Source organism: Aethalodelphis obliquidens, unplaced genomic scaffold (genome assembly GCF_003676395.1).
Source record: "Aethalodelphis obliquidens isolate GAN/ISIS:26980383/991018 unplaced genomic scaffold, ASM367639v1 scaffold27, whole genome shotgun sequence".
NCBI lineage: Eukaryota > Metazoa > Chordata > Mammalia > Artiodactyla > Delphinidae > Aethalodelphis > Aethalodelphis obliquidens.
In genome coordinates this window covers 4,457,226-4,467,530 of record NW_020837971.1, presented here as the reverse complement: position 1 = coordinate 4,467,530, position 10,305 = coordinate 4,457,226, and the positions used below count along the sequence as shown (strand labels likewise).

The 10,305-nt window shown below is 41.9% G+C and overlaps 1 protein-coding gene across 1 annotated transcript in view; it reads right to left on the bottom strand.

Annotated features, from left to right (window-relative positions):
* MAGI2 (membrane associated guanylate kinase, WW and PDZ domain containing 2) overlaps positions 1 to 10,305 on the bottom strand; it is a 610,224-nt gene that overhangs the window by 133,835 nt on the left and 466,084 nt on the right. Inside the window, exon 14 of the mRNA XM_027124164.1 lies at positions 7,603 to 7,842. Within this exon, the coding sequence (XP_026979965.1) occupies positions 7,603 to 7,842 (240 nt within the window). The remainder of the gene's footprint in view (positions 1 to 7,602; positions 7,843 to 10,305) is intronic.

Genomic DNA, 10,305 nt, shown 5'->3' with positions numbered 1-10,305 from the left:
CAAAAAAAAAAAAAAAAAAAAAAAAAAAAAAAAGGAAAATGACAATGATAGTAATAAGACATGATAAGACAAAGGAAATAACAGAGCAGTCAACAATCAAGGGGTTTACAGACAAAAAAAATAAAGAATTCCATATAAGAACTGGAGAAAACACTTAAGAAAGAAGGGTGAGGGGTCAGGCAAACTCTTATGCAGAAGTTAAGAGATTTTTGAGCCGCTTGTGAGAGATGCTTACTGTTTGGGCAGTAGTCTCTACCTCACAGGGTTGCTGTGAAAATTAAACACAATGGAAGATCCTTAGCACAGTGCCTGGGAGAAAGCTTGATAACATTTATTAGTGGATAAAAGAAGGTATTTCAAGTGGCAGCTGCCAAAACATGGACACTGGGGCAGGAAAGTAAAAGTTGTCCTTCAGGGGTAACTACACCAGCTTAGATGGAATGGAACTGTGAGGACCTGCTGGTAAAAAGTGGCTGTGTTTACACTACCGAGGGTCTTGAATATAAGGGAGGTGTCTTTGAACTTTATCCTGTAGATATAGTTATCAGGGGTGTTATGATCAAGGATTCACTATGAGAAGACTGGATGACACACAGAAAGTGCTGCCTTTCTTGATGAACTTTGCATCGTTAGAAACTCCACTCGTACCCTAGCCCCTGGCCACCTCCTGAAGCAGGAACTGTCACACTAATAAATGCGAAAAGACTGATTTGATTTAGACCGTATGCACGTCAGTGCAGACTGAACACAATCTTATCTTTTTTGTGTATGTAGATTTGCTAAAAGGTTATGAAGACATTTGCTTATCTTATGGTTTCAAGAGTTATAGTTAGAAGCCAGATTTTGGAGGAAACCCGGCATTTTATATAGTGTCCCCTGCCCCACCATATTTCTTCTGTTCTAAAAGCACTCACGTTAACGGCGTGGCTGACACCATCATGCCTCCTGAGTGAAGTACTCTCAGCATAAAACTCAGAGCAAAAGCACTATGTCGTTAAAGGAATTCAAAGCAGAGATTCATTTAAGGATTAAGGGAATATCGCAGGTTGCAAAGCTGTCTAAGAACTCTGAAAGGAAACTTGCTTTTGCAAACCGATGACAAATAGTGAAACCAATGGCACTCGATTTCTAATTCCCATGTTCCAGCACGGGTATAACTTCAGAAACTTTCCAGCAATGACTTTTGGGGATGCAGCATTAATAGGTCAAAGTTACCAATGATTTACAGAAAGTCAAGGTCCCAGCGTCAGCACCAGTTGCACCAGCTGCCTGTGTTTTTAAGGTGATCAGTGAACAAACCTCAGTATGGAGTTCTAAAGAAACTTCATTGCCATAACCCAAAGCAATAAAATGTTAAGATGGGACACTTACTGGCTGCTGAGGTTCAGAGGCTTCACTTTAGGGCAAATCTTTGTAACTGTGGGCCATTAAAAGGAGTGTACCACGAAAGGTTACAGGTGTGCCAGGACAGCCATTGCTTCCCAACGAGGTCGAGTGAGGTTAGGGGTAGAGCCCCTGGAGAGGTTACCTTTTGCCTCTCTCAGCCTCATTCATTTTATCTCAGTGCCATAGACAAATGCTATCACTTTGTAAGCGAAAGAAGCAGGGAAACACTGCCTTAAAATGTCTTAAAAGGGGAGCTGGTTTAGTATATCTAAGTGCTTGTTTCAGATCGTTTCCTGACATAGGATAAGATGAACAAAAGAACTGAAAGTGTTAGGAGCACCTTAAAAACATAATAACAAATGAAAGTAATGAAAGTTTAAAATGATAACTTAAGGCAATGAAAAATATAATCCAGGCCTCAGACTTAACCAAGGCTTTTCACACACAGACGAAACTAACATAATACCTTATATTTCCATGCTGATTCATGGCATAATCTAATCTAGAGCTGGAAAAGGCTATTAACACCATCTTTCCTTATAGTTCAGATGAGGAAGGGGTACAGGAAGAGCAAGTGACTAGCTCAAGGGACACGATAGTGGATAAGCTGGAGACAGGCTCAGACGTGTTGTCCAATGCACTTTTCATTTAGTTTAAATCTCCTTGTATTAGGGCAAAACTGTAGAAGTCTTGGCTTTCGGTTTTAATTTGTATGTCTCCTAAATTCAAATGGCTATTCAGTGGCTGCACAGTTGGTGGGGTGAGTTTTGGTAGAAAAAATCTTAACTTGCTTTACTGATTGTTCAGTTTTATTTCATACTTATTAGGGAATTATACTTAAAATGTCTTAAAACACCTGTTAGATAAGCTTCTGAATGTCTAGAATAACTTTTCAACACCAGGGCCTGTGGACATCATTAAGGACTTTGAGAGTCATCAGGGCATTTTACCAAAGGTAATTAACTAATATCTTCCTGGAATGTCTGATTGCAGTGGGCGTTAGGGAAAGTCACCAGTGACCTAGTCTGTACTCCCACCTGTGCCAGAGAACGTGCACAGAAAGAAACAAAGATTTTCAGCCCTGGTACAGAGCTGAAAGATTAAGAGGCAGCAGCGTGCTGACCAGTGAGTCATTTGCAATACAGACGAGGAAAACAGACTCGATGCCGTTAGGAGAATATGAATAAAGGAAGGAGAGGTTGAAATGACTGTTCCTCTACTGGTGCTGCTTGGACTGCTACTATGGCTGCTGTCCGGAGTATGTTCTACCTCCCAGTTTGTGATGGGTCTGCACCTAAATTTATGAATTCCCTCAGCAGGCTGCCAGCCTCCAACACCACTGTCCAAGCTGCCCATGCACGGCTACCCCATACATTTCAACATAACCTTCCTCACAGGTTTTACAACAGCGGGAGAATCAGTGTCACTTTTATTTCATCACTTGTGTCAAAGCCCTTCTTGGGAACCTCTGGTGGGAAAGCAGGTTTTGGGGGCAGAGCAGGAAGCACCTGCGATGACGGTTATAGCTCTGTGCTCTGTAATAAAACCTGGATGTCGGACTCAGACCTTCAGCTGGGGAGGCCCAAAGACTGACCTGCCAAGCCCACTGCACATGGGCACTGGGCACTTTTATAGAACAAGCATCTGACCCACTCTGACTCCGAAGGCTACCTTCTTTATCCTGGGTACAAAACCTCAGTAAGTATGACAGCAGGCGGTCAGTGGCAGCAAATGCCTTGAACTTCCCAAATATGCCAACGTTTCCAGTTTTGGAGAAACTTCTAACATTCTTTCCAACTTTCAATGTTTATCAATAACGTGGCAATGAACATCTTTCTATATAAATTTTTTTGAATCCTTTAAAGAATTTTAAGTGCAACTGCCTGTTATGGTTCACTCTTCACCTAGGCTCTGATTTGCAAACCACTTTGTTTTCCCTTGAGTCCAATTTTAAGGTCGGAAAAAAAAAAAAGCTTAATATTTTGGATAATGGGACAGAAATGCTCAGGAAGCTTACCTGTTCTCAATTTAAATCAAGAAAGGTATTTCTGCACCTCATATAGAAGGCTTCTAAGATCTGTCTACTCCCAAACGATAGTTGGCCTCCTGGCTTTGGGAGGAAGTAATACGCTCCCGAATTACATTAATAGTATAAAAAAGTTCTTTTTTATTTTGGGGGGAAATAACACTGTGAAAAAAATATGTGAGGCTTTGATAAAGAGCCCTACTAAACTCCAGGCAACAAATAAGCCAGGAACTTGACTTTTGCAAGTTCCCAGCCAGTTAAACATCTGGCCTTCTTGGCAAAGTTGCCGCCTGGGCTGAACAAGCTGTGGAAGGGCACTCCTTCTCTGTCTGCAGGGTGGGGACGTTTACAGTGGGTTCTCCATCTCTCCTCTCTTCTCTGATCTATTCAACAGAGACATAAAGTTTGCAGGATACCCTAAAAGGCACAGCTTTGAGTCTGAATTTTGATGTTTGCCCTGACTCTTCTAGTCTATTGGTTAGTGGTTTCTGGGGAGACTTCCAGCCTGAAGCCTCAGCAAAGGCCCACTGCTGGACTGGCATGGCTGCCGCCGCTGCTGCTCTCACTGCCCCCAGCCCTGGCCCAGGGGGTGGAGAACACTGTGCTCCCAGAAGGTCAGCACGGCGGGACGCGGAGCCGGCCCTCAGAGATGCTCATCTGCTGCCCGGATTTAGCTGCTCTGGGAGAGTGGCGGGCTCTGACTAATGGCTGACTGAGCCGACAGCAGCGTGAACTCTGCGCCCTCCGAGAAGAGCGAGCTGATGGAACGCAGTGATAATTCCTAGCAGGCAAGGTGGTCTAGACGGCAATGACCACACACTTAGTGCTCACTCTGAGTCAGTGCTCTTCTAAGCACTTCCGTGTGCTAATTCATTCAACCCTCCCAGCAACCTGATGACCTAGGTATTAAAATGATCGTCTCTTTACATTCAAGGAAACTAAGGCCCAAAGAGGTTGTATAACTTCCCCAAGGTCACAGAGCTAGTCAATGATGGAGCCAGGTTTCAAATACAGGCAGTACGATTAGAGCACCTGGGCTGTTAGCCACGCCACTCCCTCGCCTAGATGTGATGGTGCCCCTATCAAAGGCATGAATAACAGCGCTCTGTCCGCTAAGGAGAGGATCTCAGTAGCCTGAAAAATAAACCACAAACGTGTTCAAGATCCTTGGGCCCAGATAAGACACGAAGAGAAAAATGACACCAGCCCTGGAAATGTTTTGACTCTTGGATATCAGAACAGTATCACGCTCTCCCGGGCTCACAGAGCCCAAGGAGCCTTGATATTCTGGCAGCGGATGTGTGGCACAGGAGGTGGCACTTCGCCTTTCTCTTCAGAATTAAGAGTTAAAAATTGTTACGGAAGTTAAGCATGAAGTAGCATCAGGTCCAGAGACCTTTCAGGTGCATGTTGCAAATTACAGACTGTAAACGTGCTCTTCCCGGAACATAGGGACAGCCTGTGTTTATATACACTATTGATACTATGTGTGGAATGGATAACTAATGAGGACCTACTGTGTAGCGCAGGGAACTCTACTGGGTGCTCTGCAGTGACCTAAATAGGAAGAAAATCCAAAAAGGAGGGGATATATGTATACGTATGGCTGATTCACTTTGCGTACAGTAGAAACTAATACAATATTGTAAAGCAACTACACTTCAATAAAATTTTTTTAAAGTTTCTTAAATTAAAGAGAAATAAATACGTGAAAAAAGAAGCTAGGAAGCATCATGAACTCTAGAATAGATTTCCACTCTCCAGGGTGATGTAAAATAATACCATTTCAAAATGGTTAGAATTACTTTTTTGAGGTCAGTCTAATGTCACTTGGTAGGAAGAAAAATCCACATTTAATTGTAAGCATTTGCACCTGGCGTTTGCCAACCCTGTCCACGCATGGATCTTATTTGCAACAGACAAATCCTCTGTGGCTTCCTCATGTAATAAATGTACGCATGCACACATGCACGCACGCACACACACACATCCTGCTATACGTTTAGCAATAATGCTGTCACACTTCAGATAAAGCTGAGACCTTAAAGACATGCTTAGCACTTTCACTGTGGCAGTACACTTAAGTTTATTCCAGTCCTTTAGGTATCCGCCCCAATAAACAATTTGAATGCTGGAATAGCTACAAAAGCTCTCTGTGAACATTTTCCCCAAGTGTAAATTATTGGAAGACTGTTTATATAATTCAAGAAAACCTTGTGTCCTTTTAATCTTGCTGAATCCACCACTCTGACAGAATCCTGCTTTTACTCTATGCTTAAGGACTGGATTTATTTCTTTACCTCATCATGAAGAAAAAGATAAATGAAATCACACTTTCAGATGTACGTAATTTAGCTTCTGCACATTTTCACCTTTCACAAAGTTTCATGCTTCTATAGTTTCCACTCTTGAATTGGTCAAAGCTAAAGCTAAACAGGGCAATTCTCTCCGTTCAGTCCTGGTAGTATTTTGCTAACATTATCATAAAACGTTCTTATTCATTCTCAACAATTTGATTTCTTGAGCATTGTTCGATACCCGCACCCCTTGCCATGTGCTGGGGACAACCACAATTCATAAGAATTTCAGGACCACAGCATGACTCAATTGTCATTTCTCCTAATGCTCTCTGTTACGGTGTTTCTATCCACAACATTTCAGACCAAATCACTTGTTCATGAAAAATGAACAAGTTTTCCTATCACTTCTGCCCTACTGCTTCCTGGCTGATCAGTGACTTCCGGAATAGTGCTGCTGAAAGGAAAACCACTGAGGAAGCTGAGAATCTGCAAAGATGATTGATTGGAAGAGAGATACGACCTCTGACTGTCACCTGTTGTACAGACTCTTGGAACCTTAGATTTGGAGGAATCTCAGAAGGTGAAATCATCTACTTCTCCCCCATCCATGACTTCTACCAAGGCACTGGGATCTCTGGACCCACAGGGCTGTCTTAGTAAGTTATTTACTTACTTACTTAAAAATTTATTTATTTAGTTATTTTTTACTGAAGTATAGTTGACCTACAACACTATGTTAGCTCCAGGTACACAACATGGTGATTTGATATTTTTATACATTACAGAATGGTCGGCGCAAATCCACAGGACAGTGTTAAAGGTCTCCTAACTGTGTCTCATGCTTCCACTCTGGCTCTCTTCCTGCTTCCATTTTTCATGAGCATCTGGATTCATCTTTTAAAAATATATGTCAGGTATCTGTCTAAAGCTTAAAACCTTCCAATGGTTCCCATGGATTTAGATTATAATCCACGCTTCTTTCCAAGGGTGTGTGAAGCCCTGCACAGCCTGGCTCCTGCCTAGCTCTATGTCCTGGTCTCACGCTGCTCGTGTTCACTAGACCACAGATGTACTGGGCTTCTGTATGTGTATCTATATACACATAATCTGTATGTAAACATATACATGTATATCTAACTGAAGTATAGTTGCCTTACAAGTTTATATTAGTTTTTCAGGTATACAACATAGTGATTTGATATTTTTATAGAGTATGCACCATACAAAGTGATAGTTTTATTGACTATATTCCGTGCACTGTACAATACATCCCTGTGACTTATTTATTTTATAACTGGAAGTTTGAACCACTTGATTCCTCTCACCTATCTCACCCATCCCCCTCCCGCCTCCCCTCTGGCCACCACTAGTTTGTTCTCTGTATCTAGGAGTCTGTTTCTGTTTTGTCCGTTAGTGTATTTATTTGCCTTGTTTTTCAGATTCCAGGTATACGTGAAACCATACATTTTCTGTATGTTTCCTGAATGCTGAGCACCTTCCCACGTCAAGGCTTCTGCCTGGGCTGCTTTTCCCTCAGACACTTTGTGCAGCTGGTTTCATTCTATGGAACAGAAGCACCTCTCCCCTCACGTCAAAATTCCCACATCACACTGCATTGTTTTCTTCCCAGTTTAAAATGAATGAAGAGCTTTTATGGGGGCTGTGGGTTTGGGAGGACATTAGCTGTGGTCTTGCATTCTTTCTGAGCCGAAGTCGGCAACATTTGGCTAGGCAAGTGCTAAGGATGCCTTATTTGTGCCCGGAGGCTGCGACTTTCGGGCTCCAAATTTATGAATACAACAGTCCTCTGATCTACTTGTCCAGGATCCCCATCACCAGAACAATAAAAACAATAGCTCTTATTCAAAAGCAGGCAAAGCAGACACTTACTTATGGTGGATCCGGACTCTGGCCTGTTCAGGGAGCTGATGATGACAAAGCCGAAACCCTCGTTCTCTTTGCGGTGAATGACCACGTCGCTGGTCTGCAGGCTGTGGGAGGCGAAGCCTTCGGGGGGAGAGGCGCTGCTGTTGGTGTGAGTGTTGGTGTAGGTTGCGTAGTCGCTGCGAGGAGAGCTGTGGTGGGTCGACACGGAGCCTGGACTCCTCCCGTTCTCTGGGCAGGGCTCCCCTGGAACACACATCGTACACAGGCACCTGGTTATTTAGCAAGGGTCTTGATGAAGGAGTGCCTCCTGGGTACTGGGCACTATTCTAGACACTGGCATTGTCACCAGGCTGGTTGACTGGCCTCCATTCCTCCCCCCAACCCCCACCCCCCGGACGTGAAGAGTATTTGAAAAGCTCCAAACCTGGCTATGGAGCCCCCTAGGTCTTGCCCCTTTCCACCCTTCACAGTAAACACAGGTAAAACCCCTCCTCAGCTGCCCCTGTGCCGCTACTTGTTTATAACTTCTTTTCGGTGAGACGGCAACCCGCCAAGACAATGCCTAGTTTTAAATACCAGGCTTCTCAGTTTCACAACAATAATTGATCTAAGAAGATCATAAAACAGACAGACTCTTCAACTGTGCTATGCATAAAACCCACTTAAAGAACTCGTAAGAAATATGCATCATCAGAGTTCACTCAAGGAGTTTTTTCAGTAGATCTGGGATCAACTGGGCAAAGGAATCTGGATGAGGTTTCAAGGCCACACTTTGAGAAGTGCTGATTGTAGTTGGGGTTAACAGCCCAGAGGATGTCCACGTAAAGTGACCTACCATAATTTTACTAAAAAGCCATGGGTTTATTTAATTCTGTGATACTCTGTTAGCTTAGAAGTGTTCATTCACTTTGTGTAGCTGGGAAACATACTTCTTAGTTTGCTCACTCTAGGATCAAATCTAACAATGATATCAGGCTGCGGAATGATGAATTTTGAATCTCTAAGGGAGGTGTTGGAGGCCTTGCTCATTGACATTCTATATTATTGTAAAATATACTTTACTGTCAACCAGATAAAGCAAGCCAGTAGTTCCATGAGAAAGCAAGTATATTTATAGGGAGAAATGATAGAAAGTTGGCAGCCAAGAGAACCTAGTTTTTAAACTGAAAGTTGACCCATCATTCAAGAAAGAATTCTGTCATTTTACTATAATACCTAGGTTCTGGTATTTGGATGAAAAAAAAAAAAAAAACTTAAGCAGGCACGTAGAATACTGTAATTAGAAACAGGACCGTTTCATGTCCATCTTACAACTTGATTAGTGTACTCAAAAGATGTTTATGGAACAGAGGAACAGTAAGATAGAAAATAATGATAATCAGTGATTCCTTTATGGGTTTTTAGATATGGTCTCCTATTTGCAATACTGGCAGTTGTCTCATATGGCAAGTTAAAAATAATTAGCCGAAGTTCCAATGAAGGCTTTTAATGTAAGATGCAATTCCATTCTGAAATGAAAAATCATTTCGTTTAAAAAATCAGTCAGTTCAAAAATCAGGGAACGAGAACACTGACTATAAGAGATGTTTTGTTACACTGATACCTTAAGAAAATGGAGCTGCATTTAATCAGATACTCAGATTTAAAAATGGTCTTTACAAAAATGTATTCATTTCTTGTCTGTGATTACAGAATGAGTAAGACCCAGGCTACTGCTTATTACTGTTTGATATATTTGAATGTTTCTGTAATATTTAATCAATCAGGTTTTAATAAAAGAAAACAAATGGGTGTTTTCATATGTAAGAAATGTACTGAGGTGATAAAAGAGCAAAATGTCAATGTCAAAGCTTTTCCCTCTTTTCCACCAGAATTTCAAACTACCTGTAAAATGAACCCTCTCCACTAGAAAACATCATCCAAAGACAAGCTGTTATTGTCTTGGTGAAGCACATATCCTTTATCAGTCCTTGTATAAGTTGGAAATAAAGTGATTGGAGATAGTCAGGAAGAAGAAAAAGAAACAATTATTATGCTGCAACATTAAACTGAAAATCTCCCTGAGTTATTGGACCAAATCAGTAACTAAATGTTATAGGCAGTGGCAAGAGAGATCTCATTTTCTGGCTGTCATATTTTAGGGGGTTGAGAGCTGCGGTTGTCAGTAAAGCAGCAACAAAGAAAAATCATCTGTCTTTGCAGAAAGTGGCTCGGAGTGGCTCTGCCGCAGGTTCCAAAGGGAGAAAGAAAGAAAGTCATTGCCTAAGTCAATGTGAGTGTCCCTGGGTGAGTGCAGGAGTCAAATACATTAACAGAATACTTTTCTATTGCTTCCGCATGTCTCTTTCAGCCTCTAGAACAAAGTTCTTTATCTTTAACACCATGAGCACATTTAAAACCAGGGAGTTAAGAAGACTTCCAATGATTGACTTCGAGGGATATAACTGATTCCACCTCATTTTTCTACTTGGCTGGCTCTAGACCCAAATGAGGCTGTCTTCTCTCCAACACCACTTCCTGGTATAGGGGATGAAAAATGTTGTTTTAGAATAATATAGTAAAATGTCAGGAAGTGACTAAATACCACGTGCAATTTTTTTTCTTCTTCTTCTTTTTTTTTTTTAAACACACTAACTCCCAGCATCCCTGACTCATCCTCTGGCTCACATGCAAACGGGTGTACAGAATTCAGTCACTTAATATCTA